The following is a 26,114-nucleotide window of genomic DNA, read 5'->3' as shown; positions in this document are numbered from 1 at the left end:
CAGCAACAACAGCAAACGTCAAAACTCAGGAGCGAGAAGGGGGCGGTGGCAGCGACGGCGGCGCAAGGGCTCACTTCTCCTCTCCCTCCCCCTTTCCCCCCCTCCCCGTGCCCGGTGCTTCCTGAGTCTGTTCCCAGCCGGCGAGGCTCACGCACCGACTCGGCTCGTCGCGGCGGCGGTTGGGATCGGAACTTGGAGAGGTACGAGAGACCCCCCCGAGCTTGGTCCGTGGGGTCGGTACGGAGTGATGGGCGCCGCGGCCAATCAGAGGTCGGCGCTAGGGTGGGGCTGTCTGAAAGGGCCAATCTGGCTCAGGGGTGGAACTTTCCCGGCCCGGTTGTGTCTGGGTGAGAGGCAGAGGCTGGCGCTGGGAGCAACGTTACCGTAAAGCTGCTCGGAGACCGCTGAGCCTCTGCTCGGCCGGCTCCTGCCTGCTCCGCGCCGCGCACTCCGTGCCAGCGCCTGCCAGCTCCCTCCCAGCACAGCACAAGAAACCCCCTGCCAGCACACACACACGCCCCCTTCACTGCCTATGGGCGAGTGATCCCTCCACCTTCTCTTCCTCCTTAGGGCGCTGCGGGGGGAAAAAGGGGGGGGGGGTGATGGTTTTTATTCCTTTGTTGTCCATGGGTGGGAGCTTTATTGGTTTGAAGGCTGAGGCAGATAGGTGACGATACAACAGGCTGATCGTGATTCCGAGTTGCTCGGAGCAGCGTGTGTGAGTAACGTGTAACCTAGAGTGGGGGCTACCTGGAGTCCCCAGCAAGGGAAAGGGGCTGTTGGCGCTTTGGATTTCCCAGGGAGATAGTGACAACCCTGACGATCATAGACATGAGGAAAGTGAATAATCTTTTAAGTAACTAAAATAGTCATTTGAAAAACTTTTGAAAAACTCTGTAATAAATGCACCTTTGGCTTCCAAACATCCATGTTCAGTAGTAATATTAATGATGCTTCATGACCTGCATACCTGACTGGAGGGGAAGGTGCACAGTGCACTAGCCCTTGTGCTCACGAAGTGGTGGGAATTTCAAATTTGCTCTAAGGAACTGGGATTTATCTTGAACCAAAACAGTCACTGATGTAAGCACAGGCCGGTAGCATTATAGGGTACGTCACTGCAGCTTCACACAGTTCAGACAATATGGTATTTCAATGAGACCACGGTTTGACTTTTAGTATTCTGCAGCACACACCAGCAATGTAATATTTACCATAAAGTAGCACACAGAAGCTGTGTCCAGGATTGGGGTCTACTTGTGATAGAGTCTGTACAGAAAAAGGTAGATAGGATAGTGAATATATAAACAAATGTTATTGGCTTTCCTCTACTCACAAGGGCAGGCCAATCCATCAGAGTCTCAATAGGTAGGGAACACTGTACAATTTTGAGGTCTTGGAAATACACCTAAATGATTTATTTTGGTATAAACATTAAAAATGGAGACTTTCAAGTAGAAAATTAAACTGGCTACTATTTTATACAATACAACTACATTTACTCTTATTTACTCCTTCTCTCAGATGTTTTTATGCCCAGAAATGGATTTACACATCACGTAATAGTGAGTTTCTAAAGTGTTTATCTTGATTACTGCAAAACTGAAAATAATTGCTTGATGGGGGGGGGAAATAAGACACCAGATCTAACAAATGGCAGATAAGCTCTTAGTTACAAATATATTACATCTTATGGCTTTATGATGATCAGTGAGTGCTTAGGTAGTTAAAATGTGTCTCAATCTGTCGTATCTGTGAAATCTGCTCATTTGGTATTTAACTTAAAATACCTATTGTTCTTTGTTTTATCATTCCTATAATGAGTAAGATTTTAGTGAAGGATTTTGATTTTTTAAACAGATTTTGATATCTTTCCATAAAAGTATGGGAGTATTTCACAAAGAACCTGCTTTTTTAAATATTCTGCCATACTTTTTGCATTTGTATTCTTGGATATCAGCCATAATTACTCTCTAATGTGAAATTGATTAGAAGTGATTGTGGTCTGACTTCTGAGGTGAAAAGATTATCAGGAGCACGAAGAACATGTTTATTTTCTTTCATTATAAATGAGTGTTGACTGGTTTTTGCGTATAAAAACCCTGTTAGCTGCTTTTTCCATGTTTTACTTACAGCTAAAGGGAAGGCTTTAATCACCTGCAACCATTATGAACACAAGTACTACCTTTAGACAGATAATCCATTTTGCAGAGGATCAGAAGCTGGTATAAAAAAAAACTTGTGTGTTTACCTGGTGGTGTTAAAGTCCACTAGATAATTCAGCAGGCATGATCATTCCATGGCCTATTTCTGATAATGCTCTCTATTTCTCACTTGTAAACCTCTCTGGAATACTCAGACTTGGAAAAAAAATGGTCTTTCAACATCTTGTAATACTGGAAAAAGTGACAGCTTGAGTTAGCAATCTTAATTTGTGGGATTCTCCTCACACTTTTCATAGCCCAGAGGATTCTTCTCCCATACCCTACTTTCTCCTTTTTCACACCTCAGTAGTGTTGTTGATCTCCTGCTATCTAATTATTATTTTATCATTTATTTAGTTCCAACAATATCCTCCGCACTGTACAATGTGCAGAAATAAAGATCATCACTGCTTCAAAGAATTACAGGTCAGAAGATATTCTCAGAGGACAGGGTCACTGGATATATACACTGGTTGGGATATATTAGACTCTACAAGAGGCTATTAGACTTTGATGGGCTTAAGACTTAAGTTTAACATTACTGTTTATCTGTTAGTATAGTAATCTATTCACTCAAAAAGACATCAGAAGTTCTGAACATAAAGAGCCTCTAACATTTACATCTACAGTTTTTGCAAGTTTAATTACTTGCTGCCAATGCTCAAATTACATGCAGGGCTGGGGATGGCTGAAGTCTCCCACAGGTCCAGCAACACACCAATTTTCTAAGACCTGTACATGTACAGTGCCTAGCACAGGGGGACCCCTAATCTCAGTTGGCATATCTAGGGACTATTATAAGACAAACAGCAGCAGTAATGCCGTATAGAGATTAATGGAAACACTTAAAGCCTCTTAGAGTCAATCCTTCCCTGTCCTTTGTGCCCACAAAACAAATGGAGTTCCACTAGACTGTGCAGCAGGAGGAGAGGGGGCAGGGTTCTGGTAGCCTACAAGGCACCACAGAGCTCAACTCCAGAGCCTCTGTGAATTAAATATTAATCACAGGACAGGAAGCAGCAGAGCTGGTGAATCTGCCACTGTACAGAACCACCAGTTATTCTTTACCATGTGGAAGAGATAAATAGCCACTGAGCAACTCAACCCTTCAGGATGATCTCCATCCCAGAGGAGCTCCGTAACACAACTGCCCAGGTTGTGTGCTGGGACCAGGATTTAGGCTTTAAGCAGTTGTTACCTCTTGTTTCAATCTACCTCCAGAGTGAGGAAGATACATTTACATTTATATTCTCTCCACGTTCAGAAGGTTCTCATTACAAGGTTAAGGGCTAAAAACTTGCTTTTTCTAAATGAAACTTAAATTTTCCAGAAACTCCTGGATAAGCCCCTTCCCACCAACCCACTTATTTCCTGGTCACTTTAAAATATTGACGTGCACTAAGTTGGGAACGTTTTTTTCATGGTTACAATTATATTTGTGTTACATACATTAAGAAGGAAAAATTCAAAAGTATACCTTCCTAATTTGATCATTACTTGCTATTGAATTAGATTGAAGCTGCTAACAACCTTGAGGGTTTTTTGGTTTTAAGCTTAGGTGTTCCTCTCAAAGAAAGGCAGAAGTAAATTGCTTGTTTTCTCATATGTATGCGATTGATTGTGTCACTTTATACATGCTGTGATTAAGCAGTTTTAAAATAGGTGCTTAATATTTTACAATAGGATTAGTTGATCATGTGCTGGTTTAATCTGTTGTCCAGTCTAGTAAAACTCAGTAAATAGATAGCCATGTTGTAGATTTGAGAGAGTAATAGTAGATCAAGGAAGGGAAAACTTTTTTCATATTATTGAATTGAGAAATATACAACTTGCTATTCTAGTTATGTGGGGAAACAAATTAGATTTACCTGGTTAAGAAGCTTTTATGTGGAAATATTGAACTGCTTAGAATTTTTCAGAAGCAGGAAATTTAAAATCTAGCTGTTTTCTGAATTTTACTTCTGGAATTAGTTTTATTAGAAATCTTCACTTTCTAACTTGCAAACAGCAATTACCTATGACTGTCTTTTATCATTAAGGTTTTTAAGAAAAAGAAAACTGGTGAAGGGATGGGAAGGCAAGTATTTAATACAGCTGAAAAACAAATCTCATTCAGTTTTTAGTTACGTTTAAAGCCTGTCTAGGAAAAGGGAAGCTGTGTCTTCAAATCCATGAGACCTCCCTCACTAGCTGCTATTTGTGCATTTGTCTTTGAATTAGTTATGTGACCCAAAACCTGGTGGAGCCCTTCCTGTAAATGTTGATGACCCTGTCACTTTTAGAAGAACAAATCTGTGTTGAATGTTCATATCATCAACTTCAGGTCTTTCCTAGACTGGTCCTTTTGCTAGAGGACTTTTTTTTTTTTTAATGGATATAGTGATATTTATAGTTCATAGAAACAACTTGTTAAAATAGTGGAGAGAAAAATTGGATTAATTAATGGTAGTGGCTATATATGAATTATATTTCAGTTTAAATATGCATTTGAAAACACATTACTGTTACACTTGGTTTTTGTGTACAGTGATGGAAATGGTACTCAACTAATGAGCAGCTGTTCGGCATGTTTTATCTTTATTGTTCAATGTGTGACCCCATGCCTTATTGAATTCAAAACCTGCTCTGAAGACAGAATTATTGATATTTTTTTCATGGTCTTTTCTATGGTGCTAATCGCTATGGTACATAAGTGCTTCACACACAATTAATTTATATTCACCCCGTGATGTGAGGCGATGGTATTATCCTCATTTTACAAATGGGGAACTCATGCACTGAGAGATTAAAATCAAAAGTAGCCACTAATGTTGGGCACCTAATTTGAGACAGATAGGACCTGAGTTTTCAGTGTACTTATAGCATTATATAGTACTTCATATTTTCATCCACAGTTCCCAGTGATTGAATTAAAGGGGACAAATTCATGTTGCACAGGCATCTTATAATATTTGAGTGTTTGACTTTGCAACCTTAATAATATTGTTTTACTGCAGGGGATCTTTTATATAATTTCCTAGATTTTTAAAAAAGTAAATTGAAGATACAGAAATGTAATTAGGTGCTGTCATATTGACATCCACATAGTCATCATTATGGCTAGAACCTTAGATGTTCTGCAGTGACCTCAGCCACTTAAACTAATGGAGTAACTCATAGCAATAGTAGGTTGTGATCCCCTGTATGGACCAGTACTAGAGGGGGATGAGATGCACTTTGCCAATGGATTTCCCGTATATTTACTGACATGACTAAAATGTGGACTCAGGAATCTTGGGTTCCATTTCATGCTCCACAAGAGAGAGTGTTCTAGTAGGCTTATTTCCTCCCATGCTTGACCCATTCTACCCAGCCTCTCCACCCTTCCCCTGTCTGGTCTCTTTCCCACTCTTGGCTCCTGTCACAGTTCCAGCCACCTCGCCCAATCAGTCCTAGTTACCCCACCCTAATCTTGCTCTCCAAGTCCTAATCTTCATGCCTTTCTTTACTCCCAGCCTCTTCCCCTCACCGCACCCCTCACCGCCCAACCTGTCCAATTCAAAGTTCCCTCCCCCACTGCCTCCCACTCTTCCTCCCCAGGCTCCATATCCCATCTCAGTCTTCTCTCCCACACACACACACACACATCTCTTTCTTCCCCTCCTCCCCAGCATCTTGCCACAGTCTTTGCCCAGCCAGTCCCAGTTATCCCCTTATGTCAGATCCTTTTCGGATCTTTCTTTTTCTCCACACTGTTTTCTAGTCCCAGTCTCTCTCCACTTCCCCAGCTTTGTCCAATCTCAGTGTTGCCCTGCAGCCAACGTCTCTAGTCCCTGCCTCCATTTCCCTCACCAGCTCCGAGACCCAGTCTTCCCTCTGCAGCTCCCAGTCCCAGTCTCCTTGCCCAGCTAGTCCTAGTCCTCTTCCCTCCAGCTCCCAGTCTCTCTTCCCTCCTCTTCCAGTCCTATCTCACCAGATTTCTTGTCTCAATCTACTCCTATTCCTCACTCTCAACTGGCTTTTGTCGCATGTGCATTTGAGACATATGGGGTGCCAGCAGGGGGTTAAGAGTGCAGGAGAGACAGGCTTCGGTTCTGATGCTCATCCCAGGCCCAGAGCAGCCATTACAGGAAGAATCCTTCTAATCCCCATTGCCCTGTGCTGGAGCATGCTCAGTCACTCTGTGGGAATGGCACACACAGCATCTGGTCAGCACTAGCAGTTGTGAAAGGAGAATGGATTCTTTTGAGAGGTTCAGTGAAGATTCTTTTGAGATTTTAGCTATTAAGCTCTAGAAAGTCTCTACTGAACATGTGCAAACTGTGATTTTTTTCAGATGCTTGTAGCTTGGCCAGATTTGGGTAGCTTTTTTTTGCAGGTCACAAAATACACATCCCTGCCCAATTTCAAGTCCCTGATCCAAAGTATAGGGGTGCTAGAGCAAAGAAAAGGTTGCCATTTTTTTTTACATGGGGGGAACATGTTTTTCCTTGCCTTGATTAGAAATGGTTGAACCAGTTGGCTGAAATTATCCCCCCAAAAATACAGCCTGAGGTGGATACCTGCATTTCAACCCAAATGGTTATAGTTTGACAAAATTATTAGCAACTGAAAATCATGGTTTTATAGTGGAAAGCATCAAGCACCTTTAATAATAGTTAGTGCAACCAGCCCCTCCTTTCATTTTAAGCTTTGCTGCTGCTCACAAACACCTTCTCACAAAGCCTGGGGAAGTGATGTAATGTTTGCATTGATAGCTTTGGTGTTGTCATGACAGGTCATCACATTCTGATGCAGTGTCTTGACATTGTGACAGGATCCTCCCACTCAAATACAATTTTGGAATTGTTAAGCCTGCCAGCTAATCTTGCAGGCTGTTGACAGATCTGAGGCAATTTGATCTGTCCTTCAAAATTCAGCCTAAATGATGATACAAGATACCAGATTCTGGCAAGTGTCTTCCACCATACAGCCCACCCCACTCCCATAATCTCACAGCTGTAAAGATCACATTTCCTCATGACCCCAGCCTCAGCAAGAGCAAGACCAAGGGAGGAAGGCACCATTATCCACCCCTGACATAGAAACTAAATTTTCTTGAATTTGTTACTTTGACCTTAGATTTCTTCAGCTGCAGTTAATGGACTTTTCAATGGACTTTAATGGTAGTTACTTGGTCTGCCTCACCAGAACTTTCACCCTCTTCCTCACCTACTCCCTCTTCTCCATGCCTACGCCTTTTTTTCCCATCCATTTCTTCTTCATTTTTCGCTCCCTCCTTCAGTGTTTTTTAGCCTCCTAAAAGCATCCGCTCCCCACTAAGATGTGTGTGTATGTATATAGATATATAATGAGAGAAGTGTTTATGTAAAAATAAGAGAGGTTTAAACAGGAAAAAAAAAAACCCAAACAGAAGTTCCAGTAGAAATAGAAACCATTCAAGAGTTCAAAAAGTAGAAATGGGCAGAAATAAAAAACAAAATAGTTTGAATATCCCACTTTTGCAAGCTTCTATAACAATTTAATGTTTTAGTTTTGTGACCATTAACCTCATTCTCCTGCCACCTTCTCTTATTGTTAGTTTCTTACTGGTTACCTTTTTAAGCTCTTTTGGGGTCATTTAATCATATGTCTGCCCTTAATATAATAGATCCCTGATTCTGATTTCCAGGTGCTACCCGAATATGAATAATAGCATGCATGTGAGCTCCTACCAGACCAGTGTCCAACTGCACAAGTCAGATTAGATGTGTTGTACGTGTGTGTGTGTGAGAGGGAGAGAGAGAGAGAGAAAGCGCGCGCACCAGCAACAGGAGACTGCAGAGCTCTGGAATGAGTGCTTATTAATTTATGTTCTGCCATCATAGCGGGGATATAAAAAGAAGACTGTTTCACTGTATAGTTCTAAAACATACTAGCATTCAAAGACCGTTCCTGATGTGGGTTGTGAGTTCAAGTGTGGCCTACTTTGTGAGCTAACTACTTTCTTTGTCCCTTTGATTAAACACAAGTTATTACTGAAATATTTGTCATTGAGATATAAGTGTCTAGTTTAGAAGGTTGCTGAATTAGATTTCAGAATCTGCTGCATTTACTACTCTACAGCATAACTAACTAGCAATAAATAAGTAAGAAAAGAAGTCACAAACACAGCTGCTGCACATCCGAGATGCTGGTAAAAAGAGGGCTCAACCAAGTACAACGTTGGTTGTGATAAAAAGAAAGGCCTGGATGCCTTTTGACCAATGTCTTGTGTTGTGATGAAGATTCTCTTTATTACTGAAACATAAATTCCACATCTAAAAAAATAGAGTCCTCAAGCCACCCTTTCTAAATCTCATGATATTTAAAACTTGCCATAGAAGAATATATTGCAATCTTTAAATAAAAAAAAAGGAAAGAAAGAAAGAGAAGAAGAAGAAAATAACTTGTGTTAGCTGAGAGAGTGAAGGAAAACAGAAAATGACATTTTCTGGTGTTTCAACCTAGTCTGATTTTTAAGTTTTCTAAGCAAAGGGGCTTCTATCACTTTCTTGGAAAACTGTTCCACATCATAACAGATCTTACTGTCAGGATGTTTCTGAAAATTCAGCCTACATTTTTCTTAGTTTCATCTTATTACTTCTAACTGCACCCCCTTTCATCATAATCATCAAATAATTTCACTAGCCATGATGAATACATCCTTCAGATATTTGTAGACCTTTATCATGTTTCTTGTCTTAATCATTCCTTAGTTCTTCAAAAGTTTTTTTTTCACATTAATTAGCTCTTCTAGGTTTCTTCGGACTCTCCAGCCTAGCCATCTGATTTTGTTTTTTAACATCTTAATTGTTTTTTGTGAACTCACTCCCATTCAATATGTTTTAAGTAAAATGCCCAGAATCAAACATACTAATCCAGGTGCAGTCACACCTGAGCTACACTGAGAAGAACTATACCTCCCTAATTTGTGTTACAATGTTTCTTTAAATGCAGCTCGAGATTGGTCTTTTTATAGCCATATCAATTTACAAATGTATGTTGCAGAGTTGTCAGCACTTGATTTTATTACAAATCTGAAAGTATTTTGTATATCTATAAAACGGTGGTACCCAAACTTGTTCCGCTGATTGTGCAGGGAAAGCCTCTGCCAGGCCAGGCCAGTTTGTTTACCTGCCGCATCCGCAGGTTCTGCCGATTGCAGCTTCCACTGGCCCCGGTTCGCTGCTCCAGGCCAATGGAAGCTGCTGGAAGCGGCACAGGCCAAGGGACGTACTGGCTGCCACTTCCAGCAGCTCCCATTGGCCTGGAGCAGCGAACTGCGGCCAATGGGAGCCGCGGTCGACCGAACCTGTGGACACGGCAGGTAAACAAACCGGCCCGGCAGGGGCTTTCCCTGCACCAGCGACGGAACAAGTTTGGGAACCACTGCTATAAAAAGCCCAGTTCTTGGACTTAGTTGAATACATAGGAATCTGATTTTGTTTGCAACACACACATAAAATTAAGTTTTTGTGTCTGTAACCATGAGAGCTAAAGATGAATCCACCTTCTCTTTTTGGAGCATTTTGAAGACAAAGAAACAATGCATTGTTTGTGTCTAAATAAATTAATAATAGTAGTCGATCTTAGTATTATTTCTTTGTCTTCACCAATAATTGCAGATCTTCCTAAATTAGAATCAATTCCAAAGTTGGTAGATTTTACCTTAATACCAATCCCTGCCTTTACTACACACTACCCCACATGACAGTGCACTACCATTTATCATTATCTCTTGATTATAGTCTCAGTCTGCATTACATTGTTTCCAGACAGGCCATTTGAGTTAACTTGCAAATAGTTCTGAAAACACTAGTTCCAAACATGGTGCTTCCTCTTGCAAGTCCTGTTGAGTTGAATGGAGCATTATTAGTAGGCATTGTGCTCAGTAGTATTTACAGAATCAGGCCCTGAATTTTGTAATTCTGTCCAGAGCTGCAGTAACGTTTGGCAAATTTTATTTTCTAAGTTTCATTGACTTTTTTTGTTCTCTGTAGCTGTTCATTTTACTGGGGACAGAGATAAACTTATGGCATAATAATTGACAAGATTACTCTTTTCTTACTATTTGAAAGTCAGTTCTACCTTTGCTTTTATTCAGCTTTTCAATACCTACTAGATATTTCCCAAAACTTTTCATAAATTGCCAATGCAACTGTAAATTTATAAGCTAATTTCCTTAACAGCCATAAAAATGCCCGCTGAGGTTTTTTTCTAAATAACCTTTCTTTTGGATTTTATGACCCACAGGCTCGCAGATGGGTCAGGGGCTGTGGAGAGTGGCTAGGAACCAGCAGCTGCAACACCAAGGATACAGTGGGCAAGGCTATCTCACCAGAGAGAATGGTAGAAGATTAGCTACTAACAGCATTTCAAACACAAGCCATCGTAAACAAGCCCAAGGAGGAATTGACATCTATCATCTGTTGAAAACAAGAAAATCTAAAGAACAAGAAGGATTCATTAACCTGGAAATGCTGCCCCCTGAGCTTAGTTTTACCATTTTGTCATATCTGAATGCAACTGACCTCTGCCTGGCTTCTTGTGTCTGGCAGGATCTTGCTAATGATGAGCTTCTCTGGCAAGGGTAAGTTAATGTGGGGTCATCTGCATGGGATAAAGAGGATTACTAGATTGATTGTTGGTTGTCACACTGTTTACCCTTTTAAACAAGGTTTCAAATGTGAAAAGTTACTGTTTAACTCATGCTAATTAACTGTTTTATATATTTTTAAGGATTTCCTGTTTGTCTTTTTCCAAACAAATATTACCCAGATCAATTCAGACTTGACAGGGGAAAATCTGAGCCCAGTGCAAATAGAGATCCATGTGAAAATTATAATCATTCTGTTGTTTGTGGTATCACTTGTAGAAAGAAGACTAATGGCTTGTCTTCACTGCAGTGTAATTCAAGGTTTGCCCCTAATCCAGCTCCCCACGTGCACACACAAAATATTATAGTTCAGATTCAGTGGTACTTTAAATTTGAGCTAGCTGGCCCATCAACAGATGTGGGTTGAAGCTCAAGTGATTGCGATGCTGGAGTTGATAATGTAGAGGTAACTCAGCTAGTCTGTGCTGCTCAAGTGTTGTCTGCAGTGTTGTCATTCTCACTCAAGCTAGAAAGGAGTTAGCTTGAGTTACCTATGCTCACTTTAGCACTGAAATGAAGACAAGCCCTCTAGCACACTGGTGTCTCCACAGGTGCTTTTCATTGCCCACTGTGTGCCTGACAACAAAAATGTTAACCTTTGTTGTGCACAGTGTTACAGTGGGTCTAAGTTCAGCATATAGAATCTAAATGGAAAAGCATCAACAAAGAGAAAGGATTAATGCAGTAAAGCAGAATTGTCATATTGCAGTGGTAGTAAGTCTACATTCCACATCACCTTTATGTAGTCAGTAATGAGAAGAAAAGTCAGGAATCCATTGTCTCCATCAAAAATAGAGAACTTAAATTTAAAACTCTATAAAAATTGATTTTACAAAGTTCAGATAAGAGTCATCCTTTCATAAGACCCAGTTTCAAATTAAATGAACATGTAGTTGAAACTGCAAGCAGGCTCTGGCCAGCACTGAGTCCTGACTGGACTGAGCTTCTAGAGGCTGAGGATCAGGTTTATAGTGCCATGGTCCATTCTACTTTGCTTCAGCCAGTGGGCTTTTTCTGCCTTTCCTTTCCATTCTGGGTTGGTTGGTTGTTTCATAGTGTGTGTGATTTTAAAACTTGTTTTAGCTGTTAAAAACAGTTTGCCATCTTATCTTCCTCTGGTCAGGAAGAAGTAAGGGACCAACAACCACCACCACACCTGGACACAAGAATTAAACATCTGGCAATTTCCCACTTTACAGTGGAAAGGTGCAGTGATGCACTTCTTGTACCCAATGATGCTGTGTAAATGTACCAAATGTACATTTTACCAAATGTAAAATACCAAAACTTGCAAGCCGCCTCACATGACCTAACATGAGTCCATTTGTGACTGGGTATTACTGTTGTTTTGTCCTGGTTCCATAGAAATCTTAGACTAGGCACAGATATTCCCATTAAAATAAAAGTGTATACATAAAGCATAAAGACTAAAGGAAGAAGAAAAGAAATGAGCTCTTCAGTTTATACTGTATAGTTGAATCCTCTTCTGTTTTTTCCTTTGAGGTATATTATACATTTACATGGAAAAAAAAATGTAAGAATGTTGTTTAGGTTACAAAGTCAAGCACTCAAATGTTAGGAAATGCCAGAATTAACACCATCTGTGCAGTCTTCGTTCAGCTCCCTTGTGCATATGGATTATAATACTGTCATTAATTACATGATCCCATATAACTTTTCACAGGACCTTGCCTCATTTAGTGCATAGGATGACTGGTTATCAATTAATGAGCAGCTATTCAATATTTTTTATCCCCATTGTTCAATATGCCAAGTATTTTCATACTAGATTTATTCCTGTTTTGGTAGGTTGTGCAAATCCACCTGGGGACACTGCTCTATATACAATAAGAATCCACCTCTAGGGTTTTCTTTTAGAAGATTGTATATGCAGCTGGATGAGGGCAGTCTTACCTTTAATGCCAACCCTGATGAGGTAAGTGGAGTATTGCTAACATCAATAACAGTTACAGTAATTTTAATACAGTTAAAAAAAACTGTACATGAGACCATTGAACTTGTAGCAACATTAGAAGTCGATTTTTAATGGCTACTGTGTTGTACTGTGTGAATCCTGAATACTAAGTTATGGCCCTATACTGATCTTTTATGCTTACAATTCCCAGGCATATCATTTGCTTGCTTGACTCGTTAAGTACTCTGCCCAGCAGTCTAACAGATAGATGTCAGAAATTCATAACCACATCCTGACATGGGGGTGGGATCCTGGTAAATAAGACCATGGGCAGTTTCAAAAATGGTGATATGCCCACAGAAATAAATGTTTAAAAAATCTTATTATGTAATATGGCCTTTATCCAGCTTTCATTGAAGTCAATGCCGAAACTCTCATTAACTTCAGTGGAGCAGGATCAAGCCCTAAATGCAGATGAAACCTGCCATAGAGCGGAACACCAATTGAATCAAGGATGGTGGGGACACTGTTCATAAGAAGTCCTCCAATTTCAAGGTGCAAATGTTGAAATAATATCTGTTAACTTACCCTGCCTATAACATATACTATAAAATTACACTAATGGAACAAAACAGTTAAAGACTGAACTTTTGTAAATAGAACTGATTTTTATTTTTCTGAATGCTTCCTTTTTAATAAACGTAACTCATTCTGTTACGTTAAATATTTACATTTATTTTAAATAAATCTCAGAACTAAACAAAAGTTATCTATTAGTTTGGTTTTGATTAGTTATATGAATTAACTTCTGCTTTTTCCCGATCTAGCCACATCTTTGCTTGTTTAAGGAGAAATTTGAGAGTTGAACCAGGTTTAACCTAGGATATACGTGGTAAAAACCCCACCAGCATTTTGAAAATATTCCCTTGTGTATAAAATTAGACTCCTCATGCATCACATTTCCTGCAAAGAGATGGTAAATCACACTGAACAAAACTGAGTTTTCACTTTCTAAGTATATTTATATAATAAAGACACACAAGTGGTAATTGGATAAATCAGTTTTGTGTTTAGAAACAAATGATTCGCTATGCCAGTATCATACAGATAATGTTAATGTACAGTTGCTGGACAAAATGATAAAGCAGTCATATAAGACAATACAGCAAAGTGATTTGGTTTAAATTCTTTGAGTCTCATTTGCCCTGGCACACATTTTTTTTTCTTTGACTGCTGAAAGCCATGCCCTTTTTTATAGATGACAAAATATAATACTCAGTTCTTTTGATACTGTACAAGAAGAGGGCAGAATACTCTAGACTCCCATTGAAGTAATCGGTATCTTGCAGCTCAGGTTAAGAATGATTCATATATTTATTTCCAAAATAATCTTAGTGGAGATACTACTAGAGAAGAAGTTTTACAAATGAAACTTTACACTGAGATATTTAAGATTTGTTTACAAGAGTACAAGTGCTAACCCTAGGCCAAGGCCAGGCCAAGTCCTAAATCTGGTAACAGCTCTGCCTACGTACAGTTCCCCCTGCAGTTTTAATTGGATATAATATTATTCTTCACTTCCTGTCCTAAACTGCAATGTGCAGTTATGCTCCAATTTAGCGGTAAAGTAATTTTTGTATAGTGTAAAGCACTTTGGGATTCTTTAGAATAAAATGTACTATATACAAATAAGTAATTTTTATATTAAATGAAAATTAATAATTTGTAAATATTCTGTAAAATAGGCTAATTTATATTTTATTTTTTTTATAATACATTTGCTACTTCAGAATTCATGTTGGTCCATTTGTCAATTGAAATATGAACAGTCAGCTTCAGGTCCCCTGAGAGCCTGGAATTTCATAGTATCTCCTAGGCGCTTCTGGTCTTCTCTCCTTGTGGAGCACCATAGCCTGGCAGGAAGTGTTCTGGGTCTGAAAGTTCCAAGAACATTCACTTGTTTGTTTTGTTTACAACTGTGATATTGGCAGAATTATTACTATAAGGACACTGTGACTGATATATATGATATGATATAAAATGACATTCCATTATTACAAATCCTGTGTCTAAAAACTTCCTGCCCAACTCTGCTTTACATTTAGTAACAGACCTGATTAAAATATTGTAAAAATAAGAATACTTACGGCCACAGGAGCAAGATTCTCCAAAGGACACCGCCCATGTCACGAAAATGGGTAACCAAGCTCCACAGCAACAGCTCCAGAGCTAGCAGTGGCTCACGGGGTGGGGGAGAGCGCCTGCACACTTTGTGGTAGGATTATCTGGTTCGCCATTGTTGTGTGCATGGCGTTGTGAAATCTGCTGTATATGCTGTATTGACTGTGTGCATGAGCTTGCATAATTCATGGCAGGTGACCACATTCTACTGAAAGATGTGCCTGACCACGTGTTTACACATAACATAACCTCCTTATGCATGTGCAAGACTTATTTTTAATTTTTATTCCATTGGCAGTATCCTCATAGCTAAAATCTGTTTTGTTTTTTACTTCCAAGTGTATCAAGAATTTTAAGAGTTTGAGAATTATTTTTTATAATCGGCCAACTTAATTTCTGCCATATATTATTCTAAATAATGTACAGTGTGTGAAACTTTCCCGCACAATACTCATTCCATATCATGCAGTTATTACTCAAAGTTTGGAGGTGTCATCGGTAGATTTAACTTTCTCTCTAAAATAGTCATAATCATAAAGTATGCTTCCAAAATTATTATGAGGCACAGTTATGCACTTAAACGATAAGTGGAGGTGGGAGGGAGAACACTTGCCTGAGAAAAGATGCCCAACTTCTGTTTTACTCCTAACGTTAATAGTCTTTACTGAATTCCTGGTTTTATTAATGTTTTCCTTCGTGGATAAAAGGTGAAATTTTGCCCTCACTGAAGTCTATGGTAAAACTGTTACTGACTTCAGTGGGCCCAGGATTTCACCCATACAATATAATAATGTCCTAAATTGTAGTGAGTATAGTGTGTCTATACTTAAGTTGGACATTCAGCTTACTTTCTCATCCTCCTCTTTTTTTTTTTCAATTGCTCCTAATTTTATCAGACTAATTCATGATTTGGTTGGTGAGGGGGATTTTGTATGCTTTCCAGTTTAGAAGTGATTTTTTTTCAGAAGTTTTGAGCAAAACTGATTAGTCTGTTTTGTTTATTGTTTGTTTTAGAGTTAAGCTTATGTGCAGAAAATACTCTCTTTCCCATTTGTTTCTGTCCAAATTCTTGTGCAAGGTTAATTTAACAGCTCATGGTAAAAACATCAAATTGGCTTGTTTTATACATCTTTAAGGAATAAGCTAAGCTAGAGGGAAATGTTCAGCTGCCTTAAAGTTATGAGAATTGGAAGTGGAATATCATATGTATGTAGTTTATAATTTTTTTAATTGACCTGAATGTCACATTTCAGGGCAACTGCATCTGTATTACCCCTCTGTGGTCCTACAAGGGCACCCACGCTAGGCTCTAGGCTACTCAGATGACTCCTTTCTTGAGTGGAGACATGCATCTCTGTCCCTCCTGACCAGGGCATTTCCAGGCTGCACAGTCCCCATACTGTATTGTGCAGCAAAAGACAGATTTCCTAAGCATGTCTGAATCACTTCTCTAATCAGAGGCAGCACACAGTGTAATTGCCAAAGTTCAGTTACAAAACTTAGTTCTTTCTAAGCAAGCATATTTATTCTTCAGGTAAAAGCATTACAGAAAAAAATTAAAAACAATAGAAAACCCCTACATGCATGCTAATAAGCTGACCAGAGATGACTCCCTAACTCCAACAAAAGCTTTGGATGGTGATTAGTCCTTCAAAGCCCACCCGGGTATTTCCCGTGGTCATAAATTCATTGCCGTTTCAGCTCAAAAATAGCAACCACATCTTATGGGGTCTCAGTGGGCCAAAGATCTTTCAACCCTTCCCTTAGGGTTAGGCTCCCCATTGGACCAAAGGTCCTGTCCACTTTCTGTATCAGAAGGAGGACTTGGAGTCAGTTTTAAATCAGCCTACTTAGTAAAAAAATCCGTTTTTTTGTTTGTCTGTTTTTGGTCTATTGGTGCCTGGAGAATCTGGTTGGAACCAGTATGTGCCAGTATCTCTCCAGGTGGTGAAGTTCTTTGGAGGTGTTACAACCTGAGTGAATTTGCCTAACCACCCTCACTGTTCTTAGTTCCTGGAGGGTTGTAATTTCCTTTCTCTGTGGATTTACATACAATCCCTTAATATTACATTAAAAATTGCATTTTTAATACAAAGAACTCCTAAAATACTTAAGTTTAACTCAGTTAGGTTTGTGGAGGATACTGCAGGATAATGTCATATGTCACACTGAAAAGCAGAGTCGTCTAGAGTGCTGAACCACATTAGAAAGTCTATAATCAGGAGATGTTAAGTCAAAAAGCTCTGGTTCTAAGAAATGGCAAGTTCTGGAAGCTGGGTAACTTTTAATTTTTTAGGCTAAAAATAATCCATAACGTACATATATTGACCTACTTTGTAAAATGCTTTGAGATCTACAGATAAAAAGTGATATATAGATCTGTAGATCTCAAAGCATTTTACAAAGTAGGTCAATATTATTCCCATTTTACAAATGAGCAAACTGAGTCACAGAGAGGGGATGTGACTGGCCCAAAGTCACTCAGCAAGCCAGTGAGCTGGGAATAGAACCCAGGTCTTATGAATCCCACTTTAGTACCCTATCTCCTCTGCCTCCCATGTTGAAAGACAGTGTTTTAAAGGCATATGCACCAGGAGGTAGAGTTCAAATTGAATGTTCAACATTATTTTTGCATTTCTTGACTCCTGAATGATTGGTTTCTGAACCTTAATATGCTCATATAAATAATCCATAGTAATGTTGACACATTATGCCTTTTAATATGTTTAATGGAATACGTTTTAGTACATAAACAGTCATGTATTAAGCTTAACATTTAACCAGAAGAACAGAATAGTGCTTGGAAATTCCAGTCAGGGAGAGACCCCACTGTGCTAGGCACTGTACACAAGGCCCTAAAGAGCTTACAATCTAAGCAGTTGAGCTTACATTACTGTTGAAGCTTTAACCTCTCTATTTTCTAACTTTTAAAAAATGTTAACTGCTCCTTAAAGTTTTAAGATGGTGTTGCTTTTGAAATCTTTTTCTTAAAAAAAAAAAAAAAAAAGGGAAAATACCTGGATTTACTATTTCCATTTTGCCACTTAGGCTTTCAATTATACAGCATACTGAGGTGAATTGTATGGGGGTGGCTTGAGTGCCCCCATTGGACCTCAGTGAGAGTTGAGAATGCTTGGCACTGAGAAGGAGGCATGCTGAGTTAAGTAGAATCAGGCCTATTGTTTAGCTGAAGATAACTCCTTCTTGCAGAAACCGAAGAGAGCAGTCACACTGCAACTGTTTATTTTATACTGGCTGTATCTTTGCTATAGTGCAGTAGAATAATACTTAATATGTATATAGTATTCAGCCATAGATCCCAAAGTGCTTTACAAAGGCAAATAAAACATCATTATCCCCTTTTGGCAGAGGAAGCACACAGAGAGGAGGCAATTTGCCTAGCTTCACATAGTGAGCCAATGGCAGAACTGGGACTAGACTCCCAGTCTGGTATTCTTAGCGTCTTTGTAAAGCAAAAGATTACAATCTGCAGAAAATTGTAGAGTGCAGTAAAACTTGTGGAGAGAACATACTTTGTAGTTGTTGTTATGTGTATCAATGATGCATTTACAATCTATACTAATCCATACTAATAATGTTAGCAGCAGACTGAGAACAGCAGCCCCTGCTTCTACGTGAATTCTCTAATGAGTTCCAGCAGAGAGAATGTCCCATGCTGTCACATACGGGAATAGTTAATGAAAATGTGTTAAAAATCTTAGCAGATGGTCACTGACCTGCTCAGTAGTGATTCTTTATTTCAATCTTTTTGTATTTTAAACGTATTTTAAAAGCTAAGCAAATACACAAAACTCAGAACTATGTATGCCAAATGTTAAACTTTATCCAATTTTTGCATTAACCTTGATCAGAAAAGTATAGTTAGGGTGGGTTTTTTAGGGGAGGGGAGGATGATTAATGCCATTGGCAAAAATGTGTTTCACTGTCCTATAACTCAGAACTGTCAATTAATTTTATTCAAACTTTTTAAAAAAAAAAAACAAATCATCATCAGGCATAAGCATAGAAAACTTCAGCCCAAAAGGTGAATAGTTGCAGAAAGTTATGGGCATATGAAAACAGAGCTGTTATAATGTAAACCATTTGCAACCTTAATTATCTGTAATAGCTGCTACAAGATACCTACGATAATATATCTACAAGCAATATAGCTGTAAACAAATGATAAAAATAAAAGCTGTCCAACACTGGCCCCTTTCCAGTAACCAGATTCTCTACAACTCTGAGTGGCATCTCAAATAAATTCCTCCAATCTGATCTTCCCTCTTTCAAGACACATCCTTGGCAATCCAGTCTGCTAATCACCCGATATGCTTCAAAGAGCATCTCAGCCCCCTCACGCATGTAAATTGTCCGCTCTCCTGCTGTGCATCTATTAGTTTTAATCCATTTCCATGTGCTACAAGAAATAGTATGCCAAGAAATCTTGAATAGTCTAGCTTTGGCATGTTGAGTACATCTGAAACTAAATTTGAGGAAAAGACAGCGTTCAAAGGTTAACCAGCATGGAATTTGCATCTTTGTACACGTGTGACGGATGCTGGACCCCTAAGGCAGAGGATGAAAAGTAGCTAAAAAGGTTTAACATGCATATTGAAAATATTATGAGTAGAAAAGAAAACAACCACAGGAGTACTGCAGTAATGTGGAGTGAAGTGAATGCTGATGAAGAAAAATTAAATTGATATTGCACAATTTCAGACATCCATTTAGGAAAGATGGAGGTATTCTAAAGACAAAGGGGAAAGATCAGAGGGAATGCAAATGAGAACTGGTGAACTGCATCAAAATTAATTGGTAACACGAGAAAGGGGTGACATGAACAACTAGTGACCATAAACTAGAACCTGTTGTGATAGTTACTTGCCTCCCTAGTCAAGCATGATGACTGTTAGTTGCATATACTTTAAATTGCCCTTCTTAAATTTAGGATTGCATCCTGGGCTGTGCTGAGCTCATAAACAGCACAATGGGGAAGGAAGACATGGGTAGTTCTAAATCACTTTTTCTAAGCCCCCAGTCCTGAGGATAGCCAAAGGACAAAGCTGGCCACAAACACAATTTAGAGCAGCCATGAAACTGCTGTAAATCATGGCTGCTGGAAAGGTCTTCTAAGGACCATTTCACTAGACCATGATTGCCAGAGTATATTGTCCTTGTTCCACCCCACCCAGTGTGCCCCCACCAGCCTTAAACCACTCCTACCCAAAAATTGGTGAGAAACAGGTGACATAAAGCTCAATAGACTGGCTTTACTCCAGCCAAGGATTCCCCTTTGCTGGGGAAATCCTCAGATGCCAGCTTAAGATGGATCAGTGCAATGGGACTTTAAAGCGGATTATCTGACATTTAGTTTTCGCTTCCTTGTAGAATTATGCCCTTCGAATAGTGTCCATTCATAGCTGAACATGCTTATCTAACAAAGGTGATTTATTTTGTTGGGGAGGAAGGTGATGGAGATGCCATAAACATACAACAGTTTACACACGTAGCGAGCAGATTGTCCAGTGTCCTTACAAATAACCTTCACTCAATGTGAGCAAACAAAAATGGGGAAAATCTTTAAAAAGAAACCATTTCAGTTTGGTTCAAATTATTTGTTATTTGGGGCGAAATAATAGTAACTCAAAAGTGTCACTGTTACTGTGTTGGAATGAATATGCAATCACACCTTGTGTGTGTGTGAAAAAGAGGAAAAGGAAATGAGTGAGGAGATGGCAGTGGCATAAGAAGTTACAATAAAAGAAGGAAGCAGAGCTAGGGTGGGTTTGAGGATGTCAAATGAGGAGCTGGTCGCTTGTATGATGAGTACCAACAACACACTGTTGGTTCTTATATAGCACAGAAATATTTCCCAGCATCTCCCAGTTCTGGGAGAACAAGTTCAGATTGTCTGTGTAGAACAGGTGACTTTTTTCATTGTGAAGGTAGATGGTAAATCCATTTCTGTTCCGATTGTCCAATGTCTCCCTCTTTTAGTAACACCCTGTAGTAAGAAGAGTAAGTGCTGTGAAGGACACAGCTTGTTTAAAAATAGGATATTCCTCAAGGCGCCAGTTCACCTGAACACTTTTAAGCACGTGCTTATAGGTAAGCACCTACTTTAATGTTTTGCTGAATCAGGGTGCAAGATTAAGGAGGCAGAGTTAAACAGAAGATGTAATGAGATATTGTAGTGTTGATGTTTTGCTTTTTGTCATATTTAAGCAATTGTCAAAATACTTGCGGCATCAGTGAGCAATTGTTTAATCATTTTGATAATCCATTTTAGTTTCCCATTTAAGCCTCGATTCAGAAAAGCACATAAGAATGTGTTTAAGGCCATTCCTATTTGGAAAAGCCCAGATAAATCCCAATTAGGTCAATGGGTATTAAGCACACACTCAAGTGCATGCTTTAATTTAAACACATGCTTAAATGCTGCCCTGAATAGGGATGCTTACCTGAATCAGGCCCTAAAGTTGCCTAGATTCCTTGTTCCTAATAGAAAATTGTTTGCATATGTTTAATTTTTTGCATATATTTAAAGCATTGTTTCGATTATAACTAAAGAACTATGTTACTTCAGGTAACATTTTCCACAAATATAAAAAACAAATTATGAACCAGTTTAAAAAAAAAAAAAGGCTAAGTAGCATATTATGTGTGTTGTGTATGTGTGTGCTAGTCTTTCAGGTCTCTTAAGTGAAGTCCCTGATCATCATCTCAAGGTGTAGTTTCTAGAATCATGTTTGCTTGACATGGTTCAGCTTTTCTGTCTTACTTAACTGTTTCACTTTTTATAAAATAACTTTCCAGATTAAAAGGTCAGTCCTGCACTCCTTATTTATGCAGAACTTCAATTGACATCACTGGGAAGGTTGCTTATAAACAAAGTGCTAGGTTGCCCCCACTGTGTCTTTATAGATATAATTTAACCCAAAAGGGGAAATTTGGAATATATTGTAAAGTACCTGGAATCAGAAGATTTATAATGAAAAAAAATTGTAAGGATTATCTTATTTGGTGATTTAGGGAGTTGCACTGATACACTGATGTCTAAATCAAATTAAGATAACGCATTAGATTGCACATTTGTACATATTTCAGCATTATATTATCACTGTTGTGATGCCATATTTACTGCGGAAGACGCAATTTGAGTTTAAGCCCCTTCCCAAAAAAGTTATGCTCTGCGTTTAAATAGGTCACGTTTTTTCTCCCTCTACCCACTCCTCCCCAAAATTTTTGGTTAAAATCCAGTAAACTGCTTTTGAATTATAAGACCATGACAAAAGTAGTTTTTCATGCTTTGAGATACCTAATTCAAGAAAAGCATCCAAAAAGATTTTAAATATTGTATTTACATGTTCAAATTTGGCATGTACATACTTCTTAGTGAAAAGTGTGTGCTTGGCAAAGTGTGAAAAAATGGTTGTAATGTAGAAGTAATAAATAATTGAATAGATAGCATATGATATGTTCATTCTGTCACTTTCTAAACTAGTTTTTTTTATTATTAGGGAGAGGCAGAGTGCTGTTGGATTTTTTTATACATATCATATATACTATATGTATATGTGTGTGTATCTTGATCTGCACTTTGAATAAACACACTTGCATTATTTGAGTTATTATACATTTAATTAAATGTATATAGTGCATTTATTTGAATGTGATTCCATACACATGGAAGAACATTGAGATCAATGCTTTAGATAAAAATAAATTAAAGGCAAAAAGCCAAGATTTTTATATGCACCATAGTTAGGAAATTATAAATTATGGTCCCTACAACAAACATAATTTAATCACCATGTATATACATATGATAGAAAAATAGTAAGAGAAAATACAACAGAATCAAATTATGCTTGCTGTGGGCTGTGTAATTTTGAATTTCCTACTGTTAGTACATGTAAAATCTCAACCATAATGTTGCATTAATTTTATTTGCATTTGATTTATATTAATTTTAGATTGTATTGTGCATGTTGAAATGCTGTTTAGAGGATGAAGGAGGTATTATGCTAAAACGTTAGCAGGCTTATGTTCCAATATTACTCATTACAATATTTGCCCATAAAAGAATTGTTAAGACCAATTTTATTTATATACAAATGTCCTTTTTTTGTCTCAGGGAGTTAACTACTTTATGTCCAAGGGTATACTGGATGATTCACCAAAGGAAATAGCTAAGTTTATCTTTTGTACAAGAACACTAAATTGGAAGAAACTGAGGATCTATCTTGATGAAAGGTAATTTGAATCTGTAATGAGGAAAAAATGCTATATTCCTTTTTTTCAGTCTGTAGCACCTTTCTGTAATCACTCTTCTTACATGTACTAATCTAATGAAAAATAATTTTTAATTAGAAAAATTTGAATTAAGAGCTCAAACAGACATTCAGCTAAAATATATTATTCCTAAAGCAGAACATTTACTCAGTTCTAGCATGTGTGTGTATGCACCACTATATGTATATAAGCATACTGTGTTTTTCTAGTAAAGGTCAGATAGTGTACTTATTTCCACGTTTTCAGTTCCAAGCTTAATTGGAATGTCACCTTACATAGGAGATCTTTGCACTCTCTAGCATTGGAATGTTGTTCTTAATATTTTGCTATGTATATTTTCTCTTGTTTCTTAAGAATGAAATTCACCTTTCCTCCTGAAAGAATGAGTAACCAGGCTTTAAGCAAGACACTATGTTTAGACTGGGGTGTGGAAATTGTCTACTCTTTTGCACATCTACCATAGGCTGGAATTCTGGATGCTGATGCTCCACAACCCCTAGTTGGGACGTTTCAGCCAGTGGATCAGTACATTTGTGGCTCTCTTGCCTCTCCCCTGGCTTGCTTCCAAGTTTCCCTTGCACACCAAGCCATTTTGATATTCAGGGAATAGACTGAGCATGCATTCCCACTGAAGCTGAGCGTTGCGGAGGGCCTCTATGCCAGCCCTATGCACCATGAGTGAATATCACCTTAACTGAGCCTCGTTTTAAGAGAGTACTGCCTTAACTGCTTGTTAATGTACATAGGCCCTGAAAGACATATTGTATATTTATTCCTTTTACTATGGTTTCCTTAGCTTTCTCAGGTATTGTTGCAGCCTCAATTTCCTCTGTACTCTGTGTGTACAAATTTAGAATACTGCTTTTATTATAATTTCTCTAAAGTATTAGGCTGAACTGTACGCTGCTGTGGTAGGAGTCTGAGGAACGTGTGTTTCCTATTCTTGTTTTATCATTGTTGGATTTTTTTCTTCATTTTCTCATGACAGAAAATACCTATAATTCAGACTCTTTAAGAAATCTTCATTTTAATCTGTGAAACCTTGTTTCATGTTTAAACAGTAGAAAGGAAATTTCTCTAAATGTTTTTTTTGTATCCCTCCCCCCGCCCCCCCAACCAGGAGAGATGTTTTGGATGACCTTGTGACACTGCACAACTTCAGAAATCAGTTCTTGCCAAATGCACTGAGAGAGTTTTTCAGGCACATTCATGCCCCTGAGGAGCGTGGGGAGTATCTTGAGACTCTTATAACAAAGTTCTCACACAGATTCTGTGCTTGTAATCCTGATTTGATGAGAGAACTTGGCCTTAGCCCTGGTAAGAAGAGAGGACTTCTATGCATTGAATCAGTCTATATTTATCTACATATACTTTGGAAAATGTTACTTTTCATAGTGGGTTTAAATCAGGGTCCAATTAAAATTTTCTAAAAGTAGAAAGGTTAGTCTTGGGAGAGGGTCAGGTCTGCGTATATTGTATACAATAAGCAAACAGACACCTGTCAGGAGCTACAGTAATACAGACAAGTAATAGTAATTAAAAAAAAAAAAAAAAAAAAAACTTTTGACTTACTGATTTTCCTCTTGTACATACCTGACAGGCAAACAACTTTCATGTACAAAAAGTGATTTTAAAAAATGGTTGTGTTGCATCTTTTCCCTTCACCCTTGTCTGCCCTTTATCTCTGTGGTCTCTATAGGTTCTGATCCTGTAAAGACTTACACATAAGCTTAACTTTACACCCTGTGAATAATCCTACTGAAGCAAATAGGGTAAATTCCTAGCCTCATTGAAGTCAATGGATGTTTTGCCATTGACTTCAGTGGGGCCAGGATTTTACTCAGTGAGACTGCTCACATACTTAGTGTTTAGAATGTGCCTCACAGTTGCAGGATCAGGGCCTTAAAGTGAAATCTCTTCAGGGAAGGGATCAGTCTACCTTCATGTCTGTAAAGAATTTTGCACACTTTAGATACTATATATATTAATAAATTCATCGGTGTTTATTTAGCACTGCATTATTATAACTTTTCAATAATAATAAATTGTTTTCAATGGACTGCTCATGTGAGTAAAGTTACTCATGTGCATATTTATTCATGCAAGCCCTTAAGATTGTAAGATCCTTGAGCAGGGACTGGTAATTTTAGTTGCCTGTAAAGTGTCATCCATACTTACGGTTCTGTAAACAATAACTTCATAATGTTCTCTTTTCTTTAGATGCAGTTTATGTACTATGCTACTCTTTGATTCTGCTTTCCATTGATCTTACCAGCCCTCATGTGAAGAACAAAATGTCAAAGAGAGAATTTATCCGAAACACACGACGTGCTGCTCAGAACATTAGTGAAGATTTTGTAGGGCACCTTTATGACAACATCTACCTTATTGGCCACGTGGCTGCCTAAAAGCACAATTTGCTAGGACTAAGAATTAGTAGTTTACAAAAACTAAAGCTACCCAAGGAGTTAATTATTTTGTAGATATGGGGGTTATATTAGTGCTGGTCATTCTAACCTCTGTATACAATCACAATGTGTGTTGTATGTACTACCTTTTTTAGAAATTTACCATGGGAACGGAAGGATTTTGGTGAATTTTTTCTTAATTTTGTTTATGTTTTGCACAAAGCAGTGCCATTAGTCTGACACAGCCATTTATGAATGTTAAACTGACATTACAATCTAAAGCTGACAAGATGGTGGATTTGTGCATTAGATTTGCTTGAAAACTTTAACCAGTTCCATTATTTTTTAAAATACCATGTAATGTGTACATATTTAACTAAAGAGATTTATAATCATAATTATTTTATTGTAAAATATTTTAACTAAAGTTTTTCCTTTTTCTCTCTTAAAAA

At 38.3% G+C, this 26,114-nt stretch overlaps 1 protein-coding gene across 5 annotated transcripts; it reads left to right on the top strand.

Moving 5' to 3' along the window:
* The first annotated feature begins 55 nt into the window (after positions 1-55).
* Positions 56-26,114, top strand: FBXO8 (F-box protein 8). Of its 5 annotated transcripts, XM_043546007.1 has the most exons (7): positions 1,732-2,630; positions 4,244-4,281; positions 10,458-10,794; positions 12,670-12,796; positions 23,097-23,215; positions 24,375-24,571; positions 25,475-26,114. In XM_043546007.1, the coding sequence occupies exons 3-7, from the start codon at positions 10,466-10,468 to the stop codon at positions 25,660-25,662; spliced, it is 960 nt and encodes a 319-aa protein (XP_043401942.1). In that variant the 5' UTR covers positions 1,732-2,630; positions 4,244-4,281; positions 10,458-10,465; the 3' UTR covers positions 25,663-26,114. The 5 variants fall into 5 exon arrangements, with proteins under 5 accessions (XP_007067127.1, XP_043401943.1, XP_037753487.1 ...); XM_007067065.4 differs by lacking the exons at positions 1,732-2,630; positions 4,244-4,281 and adding an exon at positions 56-200; XM_043546008.1 differs by lacking the exons at positions 1,732-2,630; positions 4,244-4,281 and adding an exon at positions 89-224.

Source organism: Chelonia mydas, chromosome 4 (assembly GCF_015237465.2).
Source record: "Chelonia mydas isolate rCheMyd1 chromosome 4, rCheMyd1.pri.v2, whole genome shotgun sequence".
Lineage (NCBI taxonomy): Eukaryota > Metazoa > Chordata > Testudines > Cheloniidae > Chelonia > Chelonia mydas.
This window is presented reverse-complemented; position numbering and strand designations above follow the sequence as displayed.

What these genes read in the sequence shown, in the direction of transcription:
- FBXO8 (XM_007067065.4), top strand. Translation starts at nt 10,466, where the DNA reads ATGGGTCAGGGGCTGTGGAGAGTGGCTAGGAACCAGCAGCTGCAACAC. An exon ending in GATGAGCTTCTCTGGCAAGG is followed by an intron (nt 10,795 to 12,669) that starts GTAAGTTAATGT and finishes CTGTTTTGGTAG; the next exon opens with GTTGTGCAAATCCACCTGGG. An exon ending in AGAACTTGGCCTTAGCCCTG is followed by an intron (nt 24,572 to 25,474) that starts GTAAGAAGAGAG and finishes TCTTTTCTTTAG; the next exon opens with ATGCAGTTTATGTACTATGC.